A 26,679-nucleotide genomic window follows, 5' to 3' on the forward strand; every position below is an offset into this window, starting at 1 on the left:
AGAATTCAAAATTCATTAACTTGATTTTGTTTCATGCTTAGACAGCTTGGGAATAATGAGGTCTGAGGTCACAACCAAAACAGCAAAATTTAACACAAGACATTTTCTTTCAGCTTTTTCTGTACTGTATTGTTATAACAGGGACCCCTGGTGGCCTAGTGGTTAGCATGCAGGACTCTCGCTGCTGCGACTCCGGTTCGATTCCTCGGTCCCCCGGGCAGATGGTAGCTCGTTAGCCCTGTGAGGCCATCCATCTATGAGAAGGTCACTCTAAACAAACCTACATCCTGAGGACCTCACTGCCATTGTCCAAGCTTGCTTGGCCCCGGCAGATGAACCTTAGGATTAAAGGGTGGGCTCAGTTCAGTGCAGGCTGTGTCTCACCTAAAAAAATCCATTGTGCAGGCTGGAAAGGTAAAAGACCTTTCCCCAAATCTTCGTTCGCGAAGACTGGCCATTATTATTATTATTATTATTATTGTTATAACAGGAGGAGGAATGAGCAACTTCAACTCTTCAGCAATTATGGTGCAGCCCCTCACTATCCCAACAGAAAGCTGGGGAAGAAGACTCACAGGAATATTTTAATCCCAACATCCCCTTTTACTTCCTCCTCCCGCAGGCCTGGCAGCACCCAGGACCCATACCCCTCTCCTTGCACTTCCCTTCCTGGAAGTTACTGAAATCCCCAACATATGTAAAAATGTGCAACCACGCCCTCCTTTCAAAATAAAACATTAACAGTTAATCAGACTTCTCTGCAAAGATGGTTTCCTGTTTAAGCACAAAGATGACCAAGATGCCCATATTCTTATTTCCTCCTATCTGTGACTTTCCACAATTTGAAATAATAACCTGGCCTTGTATAAGGAAAAGAAACCCATCTGAAAACAGTCTCTCATCCACCACATTTCAAATGCTTAGACAGCTCAAACTTTCGTTTATTGTAAAATCTGCCTCAAGAAATTTTTTTGAATATTGTACCTCACCTCCTCTCCCTTATCCTCAGTCCCTCAAGGACACTTTGCTTGCCATGGCCCCCTCTTCTTATCACAAACACCCGGTGAAGCACAAATCCGCATGAGAGTTACAGAAGCTCACCCAGTGCATTTATTTTGGCTCATATGACAAAGGCATTTGCCTTCTGCATCCTTTGGTGAAACAGAGCGTGAGAAATGGGCGAGACAAACATGCTCTGCTCCCCTGCTTCCCTTCACTGTGTTTCTGGCAGCCACTTGCAGATGAAACTCAGGAACTATCAGTGGACTTACGTACTCCACTGTGTTCCCTCTACCCCCATTCTCACTAACTGTCTCAGCTTTCCCAAGTACCCAGTAATATAAAAGCATTTCAAATTAAATAGAAAAAAAAGATTAAAGGGTATTTCTTGTCCTCCAGCAGTTCAAAAAGCATAAAAGCAAGGACTGGTTCTACTATTTCAATGCATTGTAAGCCACAGAAACATCAAAACTTGGCTGCTGCTTTATATTTTGCATAAAAGGCTATTATCAACATTCAAAGAATTGTCAAAAATATTTTGTTTGCTACTTTACAAAACCAGATGTTTATAGTCTGTAGGAGAAAAGTTCTTGCACACAAATTTTTAAATGGCAAGGAAAAAATAGAGAGGGGATGTGGATATAAGAAAAATACAAAGCTTATTTCCCTTAACCCCCCCACCAAACACACAAATGCAAAATCATTGAAGAATTTTCCCCCAAACCCAAGAAATGTGCACAGGAAAAAATAGAGTATTTACAAAGCCTTTAGTATTGTTTAACAGCTTCAAAAACCCCACAAACTGAAGGCGCATAAATACATCTATGTGTGTATTTGCAAGATGGGCGTTCCTAGACCAGAGGAAAACAGCAGATTCATGTAAGGACACAAAGACGAGTCATATGGAAACGTGCCCGTAGTTTTCCTTAGGCACAAGCTGGGTCTCAGAAGAGGGTTTCCTGATACCAGCTGACACCTACACATAAAATGGCATCTATGAGGCTATATAGTAATTCAGACACCATCTGCAAGAGGATCAGAGAAGGAATCACCACCAAAAATGCCAAAAAAGGTGCCTGGGATTCCCAGGCGCTGCCCCTTCTGCTTGTTTCTGTCTAGAGAGAAATACCAAGATAATAGTGGAAATGCTTCTGACTCTGCATCCAGAGGAGAATGTGTGAAAGAACTGGCCACTGTTACTATTTGGTCTCTCACATCAAAGGAGGCCTGCTTATTTTAAGGACGGGTGTACACCAAGTATGTTTGCTCTACCAGTCTCATGCATGATTTTACAGTAGCTACGTAGAGAGTATGTAAATAATGAAACATGAAATGATGACAATTCTTTCCCTCCCTTGTTCTGCACATAAAAGTTGCAACTGACAATGCACAGCAGGGTGAGGCTGTAGTCTGAAAGCTAAGAATCTCAACATAAAGATGCTCATATGAATAATATGGAAAAAAAACAGGAAAAAAAATCAAGAAACCCATTGACACACAAGCAGCAGTAGATGGAGAAAGCTTTAAAGGAATTGCCAGAGCTGGTTGGAAAACACTTGCATCTACAGGAGACAGCTCTGAACTAGACCCGAGATGAGTAGCAATTGAAACTGTTGATGTGCAGGAATATGGCATCTGAAGCCCAACTTCCAGTATGAGGATTTCAAAGCATGAAGAACAACCCCTGATGTCCCTGACAGGAGCTGTAGTACTCATGCCTGTCCGGGAGCAAAGCAGGGCTTATAGACTGCTGGAAGAGGTAGAGGCTCATGCCCCCCATTCTCACTGCCTCCAGCCAGCAAGAAGGAGAACATCCAAAGGGAATATGCCCTGGGGCTGGACTAACTTCCTCTGAAAGCATGGAGGTGGGGCAGGGAGATGCTGCTGGATTGGAAGCACCAAGTCTCGAGCCCTGATATCAGAGCATCCAGAGCTTGTGATAGGTCCGATGGGAAAGGTAGTCACTGCATATGGTCTGTGTGGCTCCTGGGGCAAACCCCCCCACTGAAGGCTGCCCTCAGAGGCCTAGCAGCAGGCTGCTTCGCTGTCCCCCAAAATGGGCTATTCTTTTGGATATTCCCATTCACATGTGCAAAGTCTAGGAGTTTAACGGAGCAGTGAAGGGATACATAACAAATATGAGAAAAACAACTGAACTCAGAGAAAAACCCCAAGACAAGGAAACCACAGCACCAGGTGAGACTCTCACATACGCACATATAGTGACCAATATGTTGAGAATGGATGCAACTCCATGGCTGTGAACTCAACAAAGTTTGTGCCCTCCTTGGCTTCACAGCCCAGCCACCAGCCACCCTTGGCTGGGTCTCCACGCTGCCTCCACCACTCCGTTCCATGGGTCACCCAGTGGGGTGGCTTGTCCCCAAGAAAGCCATCCCTCTACCCATTTCCCCTTCCCAAGAGGTGCAGCCACCTCCCAAATGCCAATGTAACACTCCTGTCCTCTGTAGCACAAGGCTGAGGTCATGGTAGGCGCACCCCACAACTCTCTGAGCATCACCCACACCAAGATCTGGCACAATGCTGCTCCTCTCTGCTCACCCAGCAAGGTTCTCCCCCCATGGCTGGCGCTGCTTTCCTGCCCTCCTGCGTCTGGCCTGCAGGGATGCCAACTTTCATATCCTGAAATTCAAGCACCAGACTCTTCACCACGATGCCTGGCAATCAGCCAGTGAGAAGATGGGGCCCAGCCCATTGAGCACCTCCCCCTCTGCCTCTCTCCACCCACTCATTTATAAATACCAGAGCTCACTGAACCTCTCACACTCTGTCTCCAGAGGTTTTGGGCTGCTCTTCTCCCTGTATCTCTGTGGGCTGAAACCAGTTATCGCTCTCTTACCCTTGAGCACACAACTACCAAAGAATTATCTGTGCTTTACCTTTCCTGCTTCCTTCTTTCACAACCCTCTGATTCATGGCTTTGGATTCAAGCTGGCAGCAACACACAACTGGAAAGCCACATTCTATTAATTAAATGCTTCAGATGTTTCCCAGTTTATTATAGGCAGGCAGTGAACAACAAAATGAGGGCAGAGAAGCCACAAGAATATCAAAGGTCACAAGTCTTCAATTTCATGCCTACAACAACAGCACTTCTGAGAGGGCAGACATTCAGTCCTCATCCTCCTTAATAATTTTCAGTGCAACTTGTCCATCCATCTCATTAGTGAATATTCTTTAAATGTATTAGATCTTAACTGGTTGTTCTTCCTTCTCTCTTCCCCCAAATCAAGATTAACAAATGTCAGTAGCTACTATTTTCAGTAATTACTTGTAACACAATTTGTTATTTTTCAAACAGTTCCTGAGTCTTAAAAGAGGGAAATAGCACCCTCTAAACCTGGATATCAAGATTCAATGAGAATATTATTACAAAGCAGCCTTTATGGGACTTTTGTTTCCAAAATACTAAATTAATTACCTTAATGCTTCTTCAAAGTGACTGCTATTCCCCATTTAGGATCAGGTTTCTCTATCAGTACAGATGATGGAGAAAGATTTAGGTAGTTAGACCTAGTCTTACTGAAATCACACCTACTGTAGTTAACAAACCTTAGAGACCTTAACAAGTACTTTTAAATTAAAGGGAGCTGTATAAACCACATTTGCTTTATGGGAAAGGGGAAAGCCTTGCTGTGAATGCAATGTTTCTAATTTAGAATTAAAACAATGCAAAACTCTCTTTGATGTTCTTCACAGCTCCAGTACAAGCAACACATATATTCCAGTGAACTGAACACAGAGAAGAGATCCTTTGGCAGAACAAAGTCATTTTTGTCATGATTGTTTTCTAGCAAACATTTTTAATACAAGAAATAACTCAAGACAGAAAAAGCCTTCAGGTATATTTGGTCAGTCCTGGCTGTTATTTCATTCCAGTCTGACACTAATTATTTAAGCCATTCTAAGCATACACAGTTTCAAAGAACACAACATTTTTTTCTGAGAGTTTCTTTTTCTTGAATATTCCCAGTATTCACTGACCCAAACTACATTACTGCAGTTTACATACCTTTTAAACAGCAAAAACTCTTTTAAAAATAATAAACCTCATCATGTTTTTATCAGCGCTGATCTTTCTAAGCCTCTTTTTCATAGCAGTTAATCTACAAAAATACCATAGTTATATACAACACTGAATTTAAAAAAAAAGTTGCCACAGATACATTTATCACAAACTTTCACTAGCACCCACTTAGTAGATATAAATAAACTACTTACCTACAAGGACTTTTTAATGTTTCTTCAATTTCTGTTATTCCAGAGAATAAACTGGTATGAGCTTCTGTCAAACTACTCAAGCAATTGCAGTTCAAAAGGAGAAATACTATGTTTCCTTCCTAAGAATCACCACTCTGTATTATTAGAGGTGGAGCTGAAACAATGCTCATTAGTTTCTACCGCATAACTCATCATTAACATCTGCTTTCAAAGATTACTTTCAGAGGATCTCCAGAGGACTTTGCATTTGTGTACTGCTTGTTATGGGGCTGGCATCCATGCTGCGGATTGAGACAATTTAGATAAAGAAGGTTTAACGTTCTTTAATATACAACCCATGTCCAACATGCTTTGTTTTAAATTCTCCAGATCAGAAACACTACTTCCCTCCCAACACGCGTACACACACCGCTCACTGACCTGTCTTTCAACTGTATTGACTTCTGGCATTCCCATGGAGTAACTCTGCAAAAGTTTCTCTTCTTTCTGCAAGTTACTGCTTGCTTTTACTGGAGATCCAGTCTTGGACTTTTCACCAATAATCAGTAGTTCAGGCACATCATGAGCTGCCTGCTGCTTATGAATAGACACCAGGGTTATGTTTCTGTCGTTTAAAGTAGCTAAGTAGGACAGTTCCCTTTTCATTTTACTGTCCTGTTTTCTCTCCATTATCTTTCTGGATTTTAAATATTGCAGCGCCAAACAAAAGCTTTACAAGAGCAGTTATTCGGTGTCTTATCAGCCACACTTCCTTCAGCTACGTTTACAACAGCCTGAAGAGTTCTGCCCATCTAATCAACATGCTCATTAGGCATTCATCACAAAAATCCCAGATGTAACCTGTGATCCTTGTGTACACTGCTCGCTGCACTCAGCTACCTGCTCTCCCTGCCAATTTAAATGTTTCCCACCAATTGGCATCCCTTGTGCTTTCCGAACTGCATTCAGCACTGCTAATCTCTGCACACGGCGTTGCAGCAGGCTCAGCCAAGGCTGCTTTCACAAGCTAGTCAAACATGACCTGTGTGCAGCAAGCAAGTGCATAATCAGCCCAGCCAGACAGGCATTAATGCCTTGTGGCCATGAGCACAATCTGTGAAATTGCCAGGGATTTCTTGGAAAAAATGTGGTCCCTTCTAACACTGAAAATGTCCCTAATTAGATAACGTACATAATTAGATAAGGCTCCTAGTCTAAAAGTCTTTCACTCATTCAGGGCATGAGAATGTTCATTCTTTGTTTCAAGAGGGAAAACAAAAGAGTGAGTACAATATTTGTACTTTCTAAAACATGCCTTTTTACCATCAGCAAGCTTTACTAAGAAACAACGAATCAAACAAAATTAAATGAGCAATTAGTGCCAGAAAGTAAAGGGAAAAAAATATATGCTCTCTGGCAAATTCAGTTCCCCTTAGATCTCCTGGGCAACAACAGGAACATCTAATTTAGACAGCCATACACATGATCACTAGAAGTGCCTTGAGCCAAATCTGAATATATTTCTCTGGGATTGCCCACAGCAAATGCACAGCACTGTGCTAACACACCAAGTGGGAACTCCAGTTCCCTAAGCCCACAATAGTGCAATCCACTTCTGAAGGCACCCCTGAACAGGGACACCTAAAGAATGGCCATACAGGGAATTTATAAAATATAATTGATGTGTTAGCAAGTTACACACTCCTTGGCTGTGCAGTGACGTCAGTGCACATGCAAGCCTTAAAATAACTGGTTTAAATTTAATCAGAATCTCTTGGACTTGCTGCAAAAAGGCACAGATTTACCCCTATGCAGAGGTTAGCACAGAGGGTGAAAATGACAGCATATCTCTGTCACCTCATGAAAACCTATGGGATAGATGACAGACACTCCACCTGTCCAGCAGGACAACTTCAGATTCTTTTTACTTCCAAAAGCAGAGGTACATCCCTCACACTCCTGCCACACTGACAGTGGTCCAGAAAGTCACCACGCAGGACATTAGCATGCTAACTTGTCTTTCTGTTATAACACAAAGATGGATCCTCAGCTCTGCTTGCTCCATCTAGTTCTTGACTCCAGAGTTAAGGGCCACCTTTGGAAAAAGAAGGTCTTCTGATAAGGAAGCAAAACTCAAAGTACTGCTGTAGCACTATTTTGTATCATTGTCTTAATATACAAGATTGGCGATAATATTAAACTTTTAAAAAGGGTTATTTTGAAAACATTTTGAGAGATGGCTCCTCTAGAGAGTCACTAAAAAGAGTAAAGTATCTCGGTTCTGTGTTTATCAGTGAAACCAATTAGAGCTATATCTGACTTCAGCTTGAACACTGTGCTGAAAATGCAAATTATGTTAAAGGTGAAATACTTTCAGGAATTACTGATTTTAACTCATTTTGAAACAAGCAATTGAAAAATCATACAGTTTGACTTACGTGAAAAAATTCACTACAATGTCTTTAAATACTAAAGCTACATCTACATACTAAATACACATATATAAAGTTAAAAACTAATCTTTGTCTTTCTAAAACAAAACAATTCTCTTCCCAAAAAAAAGATATTTAGAAATTGAGCTCTGTGTTCTAATTCCAAATAACAGAAATTTCAAATTCTAGATTTTGTTAGTCAACAGAAATTTCAGTTTCTGGCCATCCCTAAAGTATATACTCTCAATTAATTGCCCCTTTGGAGTTTAGGCTAATTGTGCCAGCTGCAAATTGAGGGTGTTTTAGTTAAGGCTGAAGTAGGAAAGGCAATGTTACTCATCTTATCTGATAGCAGTACCATTCCCCAGTTTAAGGCTAGATTTTGCACAGCCTAGGAGTTTCACCAGGAAGAATCACTCAGGCTTGGTAGCATGAGATTCAGATGGCAAACAGAAAACATGCGTGCTGCCTTCACAGCTCTCTGCTAGTGTTGGGCAAAGACGTTTGCAATTTCATGTCAGAAAATGCAGAGCATTCCAATAAAATTAAATCCCTTTGACTTAGTGCCTCAAGAGCTAGTAAAACTCGAGTTTTCCTCTTCATATTACCTCCTACAATCAGACTATATGATAAACACACAAGAACTATGTGTTTTCAGTTAAGTTAAGTTTCCTGGGTTCATCAAGCATTCATCCTTGGCTTTATAGGATGTTCTGGCCTGCGTCTAATCCCTCTGGTTCCTTGCCCAAAGAAAGCATCTTAAAATAGTGTTAACAATGCCTTGAAAGATGAGATGCTTGGTTCAAGGAAAAAAACTGGGGAGCTGGAGGTAAGAGGGTCATATTGCTTTAATCTGTGTGGGGAAGAAAACCTGAAAAACAAAGTTCAGCAAGAAGGAGAGCATGCGTTGGCTATAGTTCACCAGGAACAAACTGTCTGCACACCTTAGGGCCAGAAACACTGAAGCAGCTTGGTGTACCTCTCTTAAGAGAGGCATGAAACAAAGGGTGCAGCTGCACAGAGGTATTGTGGTCATGCTCTGTTTAAAATGATGCAGCTAACAGGAACTAAGCCACAGGAATGACCCAAATGGTGACCAAAAGCTGACCTTTGCTTTATTAACTCAAAAAAACATACTACTTTTCATGCCTCTGTGTATGCTAACAAACTAAAACCTGTACATGCTTTACATGTATGACGAAAGTCATTCAGACTACACCTAAACATGAAATGATATCAACTTTAACTTTTCCTTTTTCCCCTCTCTCAAAGAAAACAATATAAATGTAGCTTAAGTGGGGAAGGAGGCTAGAGGAGACTCCACTTTTGTATCCTGGGATGCTTGATGGGATGTTCCTATTTCATTCCCCACAGGGATGCCTATGTGGTAAGACTCGAACACGCAGCTATATCTAGGGCTTCTCTGGGAAATTAAGAAAGCAAGGTTGTGCTTGTGATTAGACTTTTAGCACTATATAGTCATCTGGCAATTAAACGTATTTGCCACAGGTTATTATTATGTGTTTTATTTATTTATTTATACGTTACTTATGTGTTCATGTATGCTCCTGCAGATGATGTATTTATCACCAGCAATCCAATAACAATCTGCATTTCTGTTGCTCAAGAAACAACACCATCTTGCACTTGGCCATGAGAGTTACTGAACACGACCAAACTTCCAATCTGGCCATGAGAGCTCATTGGGCGCAACCAGACTTACAGTGTATCGCAGTATTTGTGCAACCGTAACCATGGCAGTTCTTACTGAACTCAGCCAGACTTACAGTGCTGCATTGGCTCTGCATTTCTGTTGTTTAGAGCTGAGTTGGCTGTCACTCAGAATCTAACCCAGCTGCCCCAAGCCCCTGACATCTGAGATCCACCTGGAACACAAGGGGGTTAGTTTCTGCCAAATCTCCTTCTCTTAACACAACAGAAAGGTTAGCTTTACTCTTAATTTGACAATTTGACAGACAAGAGGAATTGGTTCAGATACGTGCACTTTGTGTCAATGCAAAGAGGGATGTATTAGTATTAATACATCACTCTCAAAATCCAGTCTGCCTTTGAATGTTGATCATTTTTCTACTCTCCTCCTCAGACATCATTCTAAACTACCAAAATACAATCCATCCTGAGGCATACAAATAATGATATAAGGGTTAACCACAAGTAATTTCCCATTTGACATATTTTGAGTTATTCTTAATTTTGTCTTCAGAATGCAGTCAGCTAAAATGTTTGAATTTTTCCCCCCCATCTTAACAGAGTTAGATTTGGTTTTGGTTTTTACACATGCAACTGCAGGAAATGGAGCATTAAGTTAAAAAAAAAAAGTGGGGAGGGGTAGCAAAGTATTGTAGAGCTTGTAGTAATATCACTAACAACAGTGCTGGTAACTCACAGTTATCAAGAAGTTGTTAACAACATTGTTTGAGAGCGAACCTCTGAAACATCCAGCCCCTGTGTGAAACAATTATTTCTCCTCTGTCAGTGCCCTCTTTAAGCCAAAAGAGAAGTAGTTACTAAAGGCATCCACTTTTTCTTCAAATAAATCACTGCACTTGCTCAGTAGTCATTTTGCAGTCCTACAACAGGCAACACAAACCTCACATTTCCCACATGAATCAAACAGTTGCAGCTGAAAGTTCAGTGGAAGCTTGGTCATATTCATGGTACATAACTATGTCTCTGACTTTTCCAAACTAACTGACATACTTATTACTGAACATAAAAAACCGCCATACCTTTCTGTATGGAGAGGCAACAAAACTCTCTCTTTAAATACATTTGTTCTTAGTTTTGAGCCATGAAATCAGAAAGAACTCTTTGGCCACGGTTCTAAGAAAACAGGCAGCAACCAGATACACAAGTGCTTCTATAGCATGAATGGGATACATATTTCTTGAAAGAGATGAAGAAATGTGACCATAAGTATTATTATTTCTTATATTGTAAGAAAAAGGGAAAACATACAGAAATCTGAAATGTAAGTGATCAAATTCCTACCTGCTATGAATAAAATTGCTTAAGAGTTGATGACCTCATTTCAAATCAAATCAGCTCAGACTTTGGCTTCAGTTTTTCAGGAAGCAGACTCAATCTTCTCTAAATATTTAAAAAAGGTTTGTTTGCTTGAAACCAGCAAGACTCAACAAAGCACCTCTTTTGTAACAGGGTCCCAAAACGTATTGATTTTTTTCATTCCACAGCTTTTTGTATGATTGCAAATTGTGTGGACTTGGTACTTTGTCTGCTCTTAGCAGTGTTGGTTTCATTATGATAATTTCTGTTATCTGTTTATAATGCAGCAATTTGTTTTCAAGGGCCTGGAAACTACTACGCTGATCATATTACCACAGAAAAAGACACACCTTGTGGGTCAAGGTTTAAGTGCAAAGAACAATTGCAACCTGCAAGAATTAATTCAAGTCAAGATTTCCACTAATGTTCATTCACCAAGCAGGTTAAGAAGGCTGGCAGAACTTGTCAGGCAGTGCCACAGCAAAACCATTAATTTTACTTCCGTGTTTTCAACTTAATTTTCTAATGTTGTCCATGATTTTCACTTGCTCAGAGCTGGTTTTGGCTTGTGAAGTTCAAGCAAAAGCTTTTTAGAGTTCCATGCAGAGAAAAAGGACCCATATTTTACCCATTTTAATTGCAATATTTCCAATATAACTTGAGAATGAGTAACAGTACAAAAGTAACTATTTTAAAAGGCTAATTTGAGAAGACGGAAAACCCTATTACTTGTGAACTAACATTCATTATCCATATTTAGAAATAAGAAATAATTAAAGTATTGATTCAATTTTTATTTTGTAAATTTCTTAGTATTTTTTGTGGCACTTTAAAAATATCTCTTACACTTGTTTGGAAAAAAAATAAGTGATAAGTCTCTGAATTGTGATTTAAATAAATGAGAGGACAGATTTTTTTATTATTTTTTTTTCCCAAAGTACACTGCCATTCACCCTGTAGCAGGCAAACTAATAGCAGACCCTAAGATGCCCTGACAAACCTGCAATTAAATTTTCCCCTATGCAGATCAGGAATGCAAGCCTATGTCTTAAGTGACCTCCATATATAATAAATATCCTGTAAACTGTCCCCAACTGTAGAGTCCACACCATTTAGGTTTACTATTAGTTTTAAGAACACTCTCATGCCTGTATTTCTGGCTCTGTGGTCAGTGTTTAATCCCAAGCCAAACTGCTCAGCCTCTGAAATCACTTTCATTTCAAGAAAAAAGAAAAGGCAAAACAGCATCTTGTGTTTGCATTATAAATGCCATGTCTAAAATACAAACATACTGCCTTTGTTAGGGCAGGTTACATATTAAAGGCAGTTTCTCTTAACAGCTATTTCCATCTTATCCTGGCAGAAACCACCTATATACACAAAGAGAGAAGAAATTCCCAAATCCCTAAGTAAGCTTGAAAGCTGAACTCCTCACCACAAAGTCCTATCTGCTTTCTTGGTGATACAGGCAAAAGCCTGTCTGTGAAGAGTTTCCACTTTCTACATCATCTGTTTTGGTTTTTTACTTCTTTTTTCCCCTCCTCTCTCTGTGGACTGGTTGCAGTTACGGGGTAGAAAAAGGCATGAGGGTGTTAGGGCCCTCCCTGTGACCTCACTCTTGCAGAGAGCGTAATCTCTCAGGTGACCCTGTCACGGGGCTCAGGCACAGCCCAGCCAGGGTGGCACAAGGGCCCTTCTCACCTGCCCTCCACTCCTTGCCCTTTTGGACCCTGCCACATGCTGTCAAGACAAGGCATGAGCTCCTTCCATGAGCGAACAAACCTGAGCACTGCTCATGCGCCTCTGATCATATGCCATCACCGTACTCATGGTGGGACTGAAGGGAATAGGAGGAGCAGCAGCAGGGGCCTCCCTAAATACAGTGCTGCCCTTAAATGCATTTTTCTTCCCAATTTGGAGGTGGATGAAGATCTGCCAGCTCTCCGGCTGACCTACTCTGCCACAGCAGGCAAGAAGTGAGGAGGGAAACCTCTGATGAGAACACTGCAGGCACATAGAGTAGAGGCTTTGCTGTTTCCAGTCGTCAGAGATCAAGATGTAATGTATCACAATCACAGAATATGCTGGGTTGAAAGGGACCCAAAAGGATCATCAAGTCCAACCCTTAACCTTGCACAGGACCATTCCCAAGAGTCACATCATGTCCCTGAGAGTATCATCCAAACACTTCCCGAACTCTGTCAGGCTTGGTGCTGTGACCACTGCCCTGGGGAGCCTGTTCCATGTGCCCGACCACCCTCTGGGTGAAGAACCTCTTTCTAATATCCAACCCAAACCTCCCCTGACACAACTTCCAACCATTCCCTCAGGTCTGTCACTGGTCACCACAGAGAAGAGATCAGTGCCTGCCCTTCCTCTTCCCCTCACGAGGAAGCTGTGGACTGCAACGAAGTCTCCCCTCAGTCTCCTCCTCTCCAGGCTGAACAGACCAAGTGCCCTCAGCCACTCCTCATGCAGCTTCCCCTCCAGGCCCTTCACCATCTTCGCTGTCCTCCTCAGGATGCTCTCTAACAGCTTAATATCTTTCTTATAAAAACTGCACACAATATTCAAGGTGAGGCCACACCAGTACAGAGCAGAGTGGGACAATTCCCTCCCTCGACCGGCTGGCGATGCTTTGCCTGATGCCCCCCTAGACATGGTTAGCCCTCCTGGCTGCCAGGGCACTGCTGACTCAGATTCAACTTGCCATCGACCAGAGACCCCCAGGTCCCTTTCCATGGCACAGCTTTCCAGCATCTCATTCCCCAGTCTGTATGAACATCTGGGGTTGCCCCATCCGAGGTGCAGAGTCCGGCACTTTCCCTTATTGAACTTCATATGGTTGGTGATTGCCCAGCCCTATAATTTGTCGAGGTCTCTCTGCAGGGCCTCCCTGCCTTCAAGGAAGTCAACAGCTCCTCCCAATTTTGTGTCATCTGCAAACTTTCTTAGTATCCCTTCCAGCCCTGCATCCAAAGTCATTTATGAAAATGTTGAAGAGAACAGGGCATAAGATGGAGCCCTGTGGAACCTCACTAGTGACAGGTCATTAGTTGTATTTCTACAAAAGTCCTGTCAATTAGTTGCTCTTCAGGGCTAAGAACTATACAGCACTGCACTGTCCAGGTTTAATATCTTGCACGAACTTACAGTTAATTCTCAGGTAAGAGTCAAAGGCAGGGAGGTGCCAGTTTTTATCAGTGGAAAAAACATACTTCCAAGTAACCATGAAAATAAATGGAGTGTGCCTGGATAGAGTCATACCGATTCACTGCAGAGGCTTATAAAAACTAAGAAGAGGAAAAAAAATCAATATGAAAATATATTTGCTGCTGTTGTTTTTTTTTCTTTCTCTCTTTTTCTGGAATACTTGATAATAATTCCCTATTAAATAAAATAACATGAGCAGCCTACAACAATTCAGGAAAGAATTCAGGTGGAAATGTCAGACCTAAAACAACAGTCAGGGACGAAACTATCAAAACAGGAAACTGTTAACGCTGCTGCTATGCAATCTCTTCCATACAAACAGTTGCTTTGAAAACCATCTAAGGGAAATGGCAATACAGAGTAAACCTCTTTCTGTTTACAACTATTTTTATCTGAAATATTTAACACCTGGATTGAAATACACAGTTAAAATCCTAGTTTGAAATGCATATGAGTTTTCTCAGATTGTTTCCTGTGGCAAGCATACTGGCTCATCATGACTCAAACTCACTGTAAAAACAGTGTTTGTTTATTGCATGAGGAATACACAGAGGAAACTGGAGACATTTGACTCCTAAAGAAAGAGTTCCTGGACCCTGCAATTGTGAGAAAAAGTAAACAAAAAAAGCCTTCTAACCCTAAAATTGAGGTTTTTTCAGCTCTCAGCAATACTCTCATTTCCAGAGTTCACCTCAGTCTGTTCTCTAGGCAAAGAATGTCTCTTCCAAGGACATGTTTAGTCAAAAACAGTGCATTCTGCAGCTCAGTATAAAGGACGGTAACATCCTGAGAGTTGCTGAGCAACCTTCTGAGACTTATTTACTGCCCTCAATTCCTGGAAAGCAGAGTTGTTAAGCCATGGAAATTCAGGCTCAGTTCACTTATCATTCCCATCTGGTATCTCTGCTTGCTGAAAGAAAAGGTAGTGTGGCAGGGAACTACTTTTAAGCAGCCCTGGTTTACTGCCCAAAAGAGAATCTTTGACTGAGTCTACCCCATGGGAAAATCATTGACCTTTCAAGCTTTCCTCATCCTCAGAATAGAAATAAGTCAGAGGAGGTGACGAGGCACAGTGTCTGCATGTCTGGACTAGCCAAACAGTCTCCTCCAATAATTTTAACTCCCTTCTGTCCTGCTCTGCAGGCAGTTTCTCCTTCCTTTCTCTTTCTTAAGCAGTGCCAAGGAGCCAGACATGAGCACAGAATGCAAATCCTGCCTCATCCTGGCTTTGTGTGAAACAGTTTGGATTTTCATCTGAATAACTCTCTCCCTTGCTTCCTGAAACAAGCAGAGAGGCACACACAAACATGTGCAAAAACGCACCTTGAACAACCTTTAAAATTTGATGATGGAAGCACTTCACTCTGTGAAAAAATTCACAGTGAAGTTTTGCAGCTTCCTGAGTAGTTTCATAGTTGATTTAAACAGGTGTTAAGGTATGTCTGTGAAAGAGGTGGTCCTTCATGATCCCCTTCATGCACATAATTAGGTACAGATGGTCCCAGATATATTACTGTCTACATAAGGAAGAATGAAAAGCAAGAAGGGTTTGGGTCTGCTATCACAGACAGTCAAAAATGATCACCAGCTCCTTAAGAATCCCAAAATTCCACCTGAAAAAGCTGAGATTTAAAGTGAGTCTGCATGTTATTTTGCAAGCTCAGTGATATTATCAGTAGGGGTACCATCATTTGCCATCTCATTTCTGCCTGTGCTCTAAGTTGCTTGAAAACATGTCCTCCACCCACCCTAAAAATGGCAGACATTTAGAGTCCATGAAAGGTTAAAACACTCACCCGATCTACAGGATTAAACTCCAACAGTGGAACTGATTTGTTTTCCTACATGGTCCTTGCCAAACTGTAACAATTTGTGTGAAAATTATCTTCTGTTAATCAAAAGCTATGGGTTCAACCTGCTTAAATTGCCTGGTGATGCAAATAAACATGCTTTATAGGCATTCCTGCAAAAATTCTGCATAAATCCAAGCTACTTAATTCTTCATTGCTTCTGCCAAAAAAAAAAAAGGCCAGCTTTTGCTCACAGAAACATGGTGCAAGCACCCGTGCCCTAGAACATGTAACTCAAAATAAAGGATGAGAGTGAAAAAAAATTTTTACTAGAATTGCTGATATTTAGGAACTTTAATATTACAACATATCAGTAAGAACAACCTCATAGTGTTTTTCCCTAGATATATCAATGCCACAATGTATTTCCAATGCTTGCGTTTTGCTTTACAAATATTTAGCATAGAACTGGTGTAACTTTATTTCTGCCTTCTGTTACTATGCAATGAAGAATAAATGTACTGTAACATTTAGCAGCCTATCACAAGACGTATAAAAATTAAAAACTTACTGTGTATATGAATGACCTAAGATTCCTTCTGCTAAAAACAGTCCCAGGCATTTTGGTAGTTAAGACAGCAGCCCTGAACAAAAGACTTGGAGCTACACAGTGAATGTTTCTGAAAGAAAGTAACTGTACAAGAAAATATAAAAGACCACATGACTGTCATATGAATATCCTTAGACAATATTAATCCAGTTTCTTTCTATTATTACTTGCCAGTGGTTTTATCTTACTAGGTTACTCATATGTGGAGTACTCAGCAAGAATAAGAGCTACAAAAATATTCTTTAAAACTGTCTCAAAAGCATTGTAGGCTTGGGGAGAACACAAAGTGAGTGGATTCTGCTATTTATTCTGAATACCACTCACTTCAGAAGGCCTGTTTGCATGGGCTTTCTTTCAGAGTAAGGACCTTAATAAGGAAAGCAATTAAAACAGGAAAAAAATGCTTGCAGAAGCAACAAAAGATTAAAAGCTTGGTACGTCTCTGGAAAGATGAAAACAAAGCTGACTTCATGGCAAGACTAGTTTAATTTCGTTGGCATGTCAGCCTCATGGAATTTTCTACAGACAAGGTTTTGAATAGTGTTCTCACTGCTGGAGTGGGAACACCACAGAGAGCTCAGCGCTGCTCTTGCTGAAGTTACTGCCAATACCCTAAATGCATGCATAGAGTATCGCCTGCCACACAGACATTAAGGTGGGGAAGTCACTAAGTGGTGATGGCTCAATTAGTCTGTGTTGGACATTTGCACACTAAAGGTAAGCCTTGCAGTCCATAAGTCTGTCAGCAACCTCAGAAGCTGAATACCTTGTGATTAATGAAAGGTTAACAAAATAACTGTTAAAAACAATAAGTCTGTTTTTAATTACCACTAGAGGGGCTAAGAAAAAAAATAAACTATGATGATTAAGAGACTGGAGCATCTCTTCTGTAATGAAAGGCTGAAGGAGCTGGGACTGTTCAGCCTGGAGAAGGCTAAGAGGGATCTCATCAATGTGTATAAATACATGAAGGATGAAGCCAGGATCTATCAGTGGTGCTCAGTGACATGACCAAAGGCGATGGACACAAACCAAAACACAGGAGGTTCCCTCTGAACATCAGGAAACACTTTTTCACTATGAGGGTGTTCAAGCACAGGTTACCCAGGGAGGTTATGCAGTGTCCATTCTTGCAGGTTTTCAAAACTGGACTCATTTCTGGGCAACAGCTCTAGATGACTCAGTTTGGGCAGGGGGGCTGGAGAATGGTGTCCAGAGGTCACAGAATCATAGAAAGGTTTGGGTTGGAAGGGACATTAAAGATCATTTAGTTACAACCCCTCTGACTGGTCATGGCTGCCATTAGATCAGGTTGCTGAGGACCCCATTCAACCTGGCCTTGAACACTTCCAGGGGCGGGGAATCCAGAACTTGTCTGGGCAGCCTGTTCCATCCTCACCATCCTCAGAGTAACAAATTTCTTCCTAACATCTAATGTAAATCTCTCCTCTTTTAAACTGTTGCCCCTTGTCCTATCACTATCTGTCCATGAAAAAAGTCAGTCTCCCTCTTTTTTGTAAGCCCTCTTTAAGTACTGGAAGGCTGCAATTAGGTCTCCCTGGGCCCTTCTCTTGTCCAGGCTGAACGACCCCAACACACTCAGCCTGTCTTCATACAAGAGATGTTCCAGCCCTCTGATCATCTTAGTGGCCCTTCTCTAGACCTGCTCCAACAAGTCTACATCTTTCCTGTGCTGAGGACCCCAGAGCCAGATGCAGCACTCCAGGTGGGGTCTCAGAGCAGAGAAGCAGAATCACCTCCCTCGACTTGCTGGTCACACTGTTTTTGATGCAGCCCAGGATGCAATTAGCCTTCTGGGCTGCAAGTGCTCATTGCTGGGTCATGTCCAGCTTTTCATGCATAAGAACCCTCAAGAATCTGCAGGGCTGCTCTCAATGAGTTCTTCTCCCAGTCTGTACTCATGTTTGGGATTGCATCAACCCAGGTGCAGCACCTAGACTTTGAGCCATTGACCACAACTCTCTGGCTGCATCCATCCATCTGTCCATCCATCCATCCATCCATCCAATCAATTTCACCCAAGCTCAGCCATTCTGTGATTCTATGAACTATAAATTATTAGAACTGAGAAAACTATTTAATACTCTCACCATCATGCAGATTTCTCCCTACAACAAGGAAGTGAAACTCAAGAGCCAAATAGGTAGGTGCTCCCTCATTAATTAGTCTTCTTGCTCCCTGGAACTCTTCAGCATTATTACTTAAGTCTCATCTTAATTAAACCATGGCTAACCTGTGGTCCTTCAGCTTCATAAAGACACTCAGCTTAAGATTCATACCTTACAAGGGAGTGACCATGAGCTCCTTTTCAAGTCTGTGAGGAGAAACACAAATTTCATCATCTAAAATAGACTGGACTTCTTGTTCCCTGGAAGAACTTGCCTATTCTCTGAACACAGGCAATAATCTTCAAATGCTGACATTACAAGAGAGGTGTCTTGAGTTGAAAGATGTGAATCCAGCAGAAATCTCTTCTGTAAACACACCACAGGCTTTTCAGGGACTGCTCTGCCAGGGAAGAGGAAAAAGATTAAGAGAGAGAAAACAATGCCTGTAGCACCCTCCTTCTGAGAGCTGTTGGTTCAGAAATGAAATGTAAGGCCATGCTCACTGGACCTCCCAATAGAACTCTTCCAATTTACCTGCTTACATAAATGTAGAGATGCTCTGGTAAAACCTACAGTCAGTGGTATTTAGGACAGTCAAAATATTTAAATAAAACCACCAGTAAAGTAGCCAATAAAACTTTGAGGGTTTGACATGTTTCCAGTTTCACCCCCACATGGGTTGTCCTTCTAAGTGGAAAACTCAATCCAGGCAGGTCAGAACCAAATAACCATTACCTAAGCTGGACTCTTCTCACTCCCACTACAGTAGAGACTGTGTCTCTCTGCTTCAGGCTGTAGCAATGGCCACATAAACTAATGATTCAGTACTTTCCAACCAACATTCTTCTGATTAGGAAGACACAGGACAACCTTCACAAAAAACCCTAACACCTTTAAGACCTCAAAATGCACAGGTGGCTAAGATATGAAATGGATCATGCTGACCTCAAAGAGGCTGAAAGATCACAGGTTCTGGAAAAGTCTTGTTCAAAGAAACGGGGTTTAAAATTCCCTTAAATTTTGGACAGCCTCAACTCTGCAAGAGACTGGAGAATGAGTTATCTGGATCAAATTTGCTACATAAAGCATTTTATGATTTTAAAATGGAGAATGTGGTGGAGGAAAAAAGCATTCAGCAATGTGATAGGAGATCGGAAATATTTGGGATGGTTCTGCCTAAGCCCCTCCTGACCTACATAGTCTGGTAGTTTCACTCAACACTTCCCAGCATCTGAGAGCAGGACGAGTTCCTTACATCATTCCAAGGAAGCTTTTTTAGAAATGCGTAGTCTTGATATAGACTAACACATCATTAGTAGCATTTTATAAAACTGCCCTGTTCAGTCTTATCACTGCACTAATCCTCTGGTCTGTGCATATATTCCCCAATCACGACAAAATAGGACACAAAGTATATTAGACAGAGACAACCTGGACATCTTCCAGTGGAAACTGTCTGCAGTGAGTGCGTTCATGGAATCCCTTTAGAGACAGTGCCAGGCACAGGGTGTGCTGGACATCCCACCCTCGGCCTCACAGCGATAACTTGCACAAAGTCGCACAGAGGTCCCTCGCTGTAAAGAGGGAATCACTAACAATCAGGAGATTAAGACTGGGCTGGAAGCCAGGACATAGAGCACCATCCTCTCCTGGCCAAAGAAAGGGGCCAGCATTTACATTTACAAAGGCAAAACCTGGACGTGATGGATTGGAAAAAAAAACTTGTCCCTGGGGGGCCTCTGCCTCCTCACCATCCTCTCCCGATTGGAAGGACATCATTGTATTGCACTGAGGCACGTGTTGTGTCTGACTAAACTATGTCAGTGCCGTGCTGCTTTCCACTCTCTTCTGGCATTCCCGGGGAAGATGGTTTATGTAGTAGCACAGGGCTCCCAACAACCTACTGCACCTCACTTCTCTCACGGGGGTACGGAGCTCTGTGTTTGCTGTGGGGGGAACGGGGCGGACGAGAAGAAGGAGGAGCCGGAAAAGGAAGAGGAGGGGGAGAAGGAGGAGGTGGAAGAGCAGTAGGAGTCGGAGGAAAAGGCGGCGGAGGCGGAGGCAGTGACGGCGCCGCTCCCGCCCCTCCGGGGGCGGTGTCATCCGGGAGCCGATGCCAGGCTGGTCCCTCCCCTCCCGGCCGGGAGCCGCCCTTTCCGTCAGGAAAGCGACGCGGCGTTGTCCAAGATGGTGGCGGGAGGGTTGTGCCTTTGTGGGCTCATCAGGTACCGGGGTGCGGGGGCGGCGCGTCCTGGCAGCGGAGAGGGAGGGGAGGAGGCGGCCCCTTCCCAGCCGCGCTCCCACATCCCCCCGAGCCCGCCCGGGCAGAGCGAGGTGGGATGGTTCCTGCCCGGCTCCTCGCCGTACCGCCGGCCTCGGATGGGTGAATGTGATTTTCCGCTGCTCCTTGCCGAAAATGGAAGTGTTTCCTGACGTGTCAGTCGTGACGCGTGGGTGGCCGTGGGCAGGTCCTTTGGCGCCGAGTAAACGCTATTTATCATAAGGCGTAGCCCAGCAGGATGAACCAGGCCCTGTCCCTGTGAGGCCCAATGGGCCAGGAAAACACTCCTATGAGAAACATCCCGTCAGTGGTTTAGGAGAGCTGAGAGGGCGGCGGTGGAGAGCGAAGGGAATACCCCTGTCAGTGTCTCAGAGGCCACAGGAAACGGGTCACTACTCAGAGAAACTGCACGGCGCTTCTCTGGAGAGCTGACATAGCTCTTCATATCTCAGGGGAATGGGAAATGAGGCTGGAGTGGGAAATAACTCGCCCCAGTAAATTGGCACCAAAGCAGTTCGCAATAAGGCAGGCCGAACAGGAACTTGGACTGACTAAAATTCTCACAGTAAATCTATTTAGAAATCACTCGGCTAGTTGTGTATTGCCCGATTGCTGAGGGCATGCAGCTTTTAGTGTGTAGAGCACATGGAGATAGATACAGGTATATGGCATGAGTAAACAATAATAAATGATTGCAAGGTAACAGGAGGGGAAAAAAGTGATCTTTATCTAAACAATGTAGAGTAGTGGGTTTATTTCTGTAACTGTTGAAATGATACGGAGATACTGATGATTTCTGACATTAGAAGAACTCAAGACATTGTAGCTCTCCCTGTAAGCCCTTCTTGTTTAACTTCATGCATAGTATTTCTTTAAAGCAGTTATGTATTTTAAAATTTTCGGCTTGTTTCAGATTGCTGTGCTCATTGTTAATTCCGGCATTATTTCTAAGTGGAATTTTGTGCATCTGCTTTGTGGTACTGCTGTGGGTAATACGGCTCTGGATACAACAAAGGAAAAAGCAGTTAAGCTCAGCAGGAAGAGATGGGAAGCGGCCGTTGCTGGTGGCCTTTTTTCACCCGTATTGCAATGCAGGAGGTGGAGGGGAGAGAGTCTTGTGGTGCGCTATAAGAACACTCCAGAAAAAGTAAGCATATATGTTTATCAAACATCGTATTTCATTCTTAGCTTCTGATGGTGTTACTTATGCATTTTACTTAAGTAGGTATTATTAATCTACCAGTCCTGTGTTTTATTTTACATCTGAGTTCCATGTGGTTGCACCATTCCACTTCATCACTTTACCCAGATTTTGATTTTTTTCTGCTGTGGCATCTCTCACTTTTTTCTGTATCTCCTTGAGAGAACTCCTCCACCTCTGGTATGGAACTTTGTATAGCCATAACTCATCAGTAGATAACTGATAATCTTGATACGTGCCTCTTGGTGCAGAAGACAAGTTAATATCTGAAGTGGATTTAACATTGGCACGTCCCCTGATTTGCACAGTTGTGTGCATTTTGCTCATGCTATGCAATAAACAGACATCTAAGGCAGGGTGTTCTTAAGTCTGTAGATAATGCTGAGCTCCTTTTACTCCAAAATAATATTCCCCAAGTCCTCAGCCATATGCTTTTCTCCAAATCAGGAAAAAACTGTGGAAGTATTAAGAAAAGTATAATTTAATTGAAGTAATTTCATAGCTATGTCAGACATTTGTTCTCACATTCTTCTTGAGTAATTTTGAACAGATAATAGTTTATTGTTAAAAAATTTGAAGAGAAGAATGTATGAAATCCTTTTTCTCTATTCTTACAGGTACAGAAATGTAACGTGTGTTGTTTACACTGGTGACAGAGATGCCACTGGAGAAGAAATAGTAGAAGCTGCTTTCAGAAGATTCAACATTAAATTAATTCATCCTGTAAAGTTTGTATTCCTAGAAAAACGCTACCTTGTGGAAGCTTCTCTTTATCCTCACTTCACTTTGCTGGGACAAAGTTTAGGATCAGTGTTCCTTGGCTGGGAAGCTCTTCTAAAGTGTGTTCCTGATATTTATATTGACTCAATGGGTTATGCTTTCACACTTCCCCTCTTTAAATATTTAGGAGGTTGTCGCGTTGGATGCTATGTCCATTATCCCACTATCAGCACCGATATGCTTTCTGTCGTTAGGAATCAGGATACCAGATTTAACAACACAGCCTTCATTACAAACAGCCTTTTTTTCAGCAAATTTAAGCTTGTCTACTACTACTTCTTCGCTTTCATGTATGGGTTGGTTGGTTCCTGCAGTGATGTGATAATGGTTAATTCTTCTTGGACACTAAATCACATCCTTTCCCTCTGGAGAGCTGGGGCTTGCACTAGTGTTGTGTATCCACCGTGTGATGTCCAGACTTTCCTAGATATTCCACTGGAAGTGGAAAAGAGCACCAGTGAATATTCCATTGTTTCTGTCAGCCAGTTCAGGCCTGAAAAAGATCATCCTTTGCAAATCAGAGCCTTTGCTAAATTGCTGAAAGAGAAGCGAGTGGGGCAGCAGCCATCGTTGAAACTGATCTTAATTGGAGGCTGTCGTAACCAGCAAGATGAAGAGCGTGTAAATAACCTGAAACGTCTTTGCGAAGAGCTGGGAGTTGGTAACGATGTGATGTTCAGGATAAACATTCCATTTGAGGAGCTTAAGAGGCACCTGGCAGAGGCCACCATCGGCCTGCATACAATGTGGAATGAGCACTTTGGGATCGGTCAGTACCTTTTCTCAGTTCAGCCATTTGTCCCTCGGTGTGTAGGCATAGAGGTCTGCATGCCAAGCAGGTGTTCAGCTCCCATTCCCATTGGAGCCGGTGTAGCTGCAGTAAAGCCTACAGGACCAATGCAGATGTCTAACCACTAGGTGCTACTGTAGTGCAAGCTGAAGCACTGTAGTCGCAGACTGTTAATCCTGGGCATCCCCTGGTCACTAAACAGACAGCTAGTCCCATCTGTGCTGCCCAGGATGTCCTGCTGACCTCCAGCTATCACGCGGCAAGGTCATGGGTCATGCTATGGTCCTTGTGTTAGGTTTGCCAGCCTTACACAGAGGCTTTCCAGAGCCCCAAAAGGCAGCAGGTACTTCTGATTAAGCACCTTAGATTGTGCTCCACAGACTGCAGGAGGAGCTTAGACACAGTTCATGTGTAGATGTCCATGTGTAGAGATTTTGGGTTGTATTTCACCTGCCTCAAATGCTGTTTGAAATGTCCAGTGTATGCCATGGGGCTCAAGCTGCTCTTTCAAAGGTGTGAGTCTCCCACAAACCTTGTCTGTTATAAATAAGCACCGTGTAGATGCCAGCAGGTACCCAGAGCCATCTCATTGCACTATGCACCTGTGCTGACGCAAATAAATCAAGTCCTTAAATCAATCAGTGTAGCATGGAGCAGAATTCCAAAGAGGAGCTGGGTCCTGGTTTGCAATGTGCTCTCATACATAATTAAGGTATGGGGTTCAGTTTATTTGGATTAGTTGAGTCCTGACCTTGAGAGATTGCCCATCTGCCGTAAATCTACAAGAGGGTAAGTTAGCAGCCAAGCAGATGGATGCCATACTTGGCTATAATGTGACTAAACTGCAGGCAGTGTCTTCAGACTATCAGAGTATAATTTAAGTGTCAGAAGTAGTAGTTTATGGTCTGTAGGAACTTGGTATAAAAAAGGTACACTGAAGGGTTTCCCAGAAGCAGGTGCAAAATAATGTGTTTTCATATTTTTTCCTCCCACAAAACTGTTTAATTAAATTTATAAAAAAAGTGATACAATCACACTGTGATTTTGAATTTGAGCATTATTTCACCTTTATCTCAAGGGCTTTTTGCCTGCAAAAGACATGTTGCAAAACTCTGGAACATTATTTATAGTAGTGAATGTTTGAGCTGGGGAAACTTACAAAAATCAAATCAGAACTGTAGAATCAGCAATTAAAGTGATTTCTGAGGTCTGTTCTGGAACCATGGAGGAGAATTAAGTTGTTATATACATTATATGCTCTTACTACGCCACTTCTTTTAGCTGAGAAAAGCTTACTGATTCCCATTTCATTAAAGCATCTTCCATCAAAAATACAGATGTAGCAATAACAATTTTTACTAGTGTCTTGCTGACTTGTCAAAAGCTGTAAAGATTTGTTAATCTGCAAAATACTGAACTTCTGAATATTATCTGATTGAAATGAGTTTTATTGTTGTTTTAACTTTCCAGTGTTTTATAGAGAGCCAAAGTTCACGGTGTGCACATTCATATCATCATATTTTGTATCTTTTACAGGAGTAGTTGAATGTATGGCAGCTGGCACAGTTATCCTGGCTCACAATTCTGGAGGCCCGAAATTAGATATTGTGGTACCCTATGAAGGACACGTTACAGGCTTCCTAGCAGAAAACGAGGACAATTATGCCGAGACGATGGCTTATATCCTCTCTTTGTCTCCTGAAAAAAGATTAGAGATCAGAGAAAATGGTCGTCGCTCTGTGCACAGATTTTCAAACCAGCATTTTGAAGACACATTCCTGTTATCTGTGGAACCATTATTTAAATAAATGTATATAAATAAAAATTTATAGGAGTAAAATTAACTTTTTGTATTTGACTGTGTGGCACCTGTAAATATATCTAATCTATGATCCCTTGGTCCCATTCAATAAAGAGGGTTTTTTTCTTGCTGCCAGGCTATTTACTGTATGTAACAGATTTTTTTTCTACTGGGAAAGAAATGCTTCTGCATTGACTTCATGACAGCGTGGTGCACTTCAAAACCCTCTGGATTCACAAATCATGATACTGCTTTGGTAGCAGAACTACATCAGGAAGCTCTTTAATTTATTGAATACTTTCAGTCTTCACCCATTTTATGGCTCTCTACCCATAGTCACACTTTTTTGAAGCCAACACTTTTGTTTTATACCCTTTCTACCCAGTAATTTTTTTCCCCAGAATCTAGAGCACATTTTCAATTTGATCTCCCCTGTTGTGTGGCAAAATTCTGTTACATAGGATTTTAATTGTAGTTCTGAAGATCTCTACCTACAGTGATTCCTTTAGGATAAACATGTGGTATTGTGCTTTTTATAAGTGTAATAACTGCACTTTTCTGTGATCCTTATATTAGGTATTTCCTCGTGCCCTTTCATGTATAACAACTTAATGGTATTTTTCCAACCCTTCTCCGTTGAAAGGTTTTCTGTTCCTAGGGAATAGAAAGGTCTAGATTAGAGAGCATAATTAAATGCTATGCAAACATGAATGTTAAAGCTCTAAGTGACTGCTTATTATAAAACTGAGAACAGTACAAACTATATGTTCAAGAATTTGACACTGTCCTTTATTGGATGTGGAGGGAAGCATAGGGGCAAAGGATGAGTAAAAGACTGAAGCACTTAATACCTTCTTTGCATCTGTCTTTAAGTGTAAGACCAGTCGTTCTCTGGGTATCCAGCCCCCTCAGCTGGAAGACAGGAATGGGAAGCAGAATGAAGTTCCTATAATCCAAGGAGAAATGCTCAGCGACCTTCTACACCACTTACACATGCACAAGTCTGTGGGGATAGATGGAATTTACCCAAGGGTAGTGAAGGAGCTGATGAAAGCTCTCACCAAGCCACTTTCCATCATTCACTGGCAGTCCCAGCTAACCAGAGAGGTCCCACTTGACAGGAGGTTGGCAAATGTGACACCCATCTACAAGAAGGGCTGGAAGGAGGATCCAGGGAACTACAGGCCTGACAGTCTGATCTTGGTACTGGGGAAGGTCATGGAGCAGGTCATCTTGAGTACCATCACATGTCATGTACAGGACAACTGGGGGATCAAGCCCAGCCAGCATGGGTTTGTGAAAGGTAGGTCTTGCTTGACCAACCTGATCTCCTTCTACAAGAAGGTGATCCAATTAGTGGATGAGGGAAAGACTGTAGATTTTGTCTACCTGGGCTTTAGTAAAG

At 42.1% G+C, this 26,679-nt stretch overlaps 2 protein-coding genes across 7 annotated transcripts in view; one reads left to right on the top strand and one right to left on the bottom strand.

Annotated features, from left to right (window-relative positions):
• Positions 1-19,947, bottom strand: part of ATP7B (ATPase copper transporting beta) — a 45,341-nt gene extending 25,394 nt beyond the window's left edge. Inside the window, exons 1-2 of one of the 5 annotated variants that reach the window (XM_027674426.1) lie at positions 19,853-19,947; positions 18,593-18,821 (exon numbers count right to left, since the gene is read on the bottom strand). In XM_027674426.1, coding sequence (XP_027530227.1) covers positions 18,593-18,655 — 63 coding nt within the window. In that variant the 5' untranslated portion in view covers positions 18,656-18,821; positions 19,853-19,947. The other 4 variants (XM_027674427.1, XM_027674425.1, XM_027674423.1 and 1 more) reach the window with 4 other exon arrangements.
• A 566-nt stretch (positions 19,948-20,513) lies between these two features.
• On the top strand, positions 20,514-25,414 carry ALG11 (ALG11, alpha-1,2-mannosyltransferase). Of its 2 annotated transcripts, none has more exons than XM_027674429.1 (4): positions 20,514-20,646; positions 21,616-21,849; positions 22,521-23,452; positions 25,010-25,403. In XM_027674429.1, exons 1-4 carry the CDS (start codon positions 20,609-20,611, stop codon positions 25,279-25,281), a joined length of 1,476 nt encoding a protein of 491 aa, XP_027530230.1. In that variant the 5' UTR covers positions 20,514-20,608; the 3' UTR covers positions 25,282-25,403. The 2 variants fall into 2 exon arrangements, with proteins under 2 accessions (XP_027530230.1, XP_027530231.1); XM_027674430.1 differs by having other exon boundaries at positions 20,529-20,646; positions 21,655-21,849; positions 25,010-25,414.
• Positions 25,415-26,679: the final 1,265 nt, after the last annotated feature.

This window comes from Neopelma chrysocephalum, unplaced genomic scaffold (assembly GCF_003984885.1).
Source record: "Neopelma chrysocephalum unplaced genomic scaffold, ASM398488v2 Primary Assembly neopelma1_25, whole genome shotgun sequence".
Classification (NCBI taxonomy): domain Eukaryota; kingdom Metazoa; phylum Chordata; class Aves; order Passeriformes; family Pipridae; genus Neopelma; species Neopelma chrysocephalum.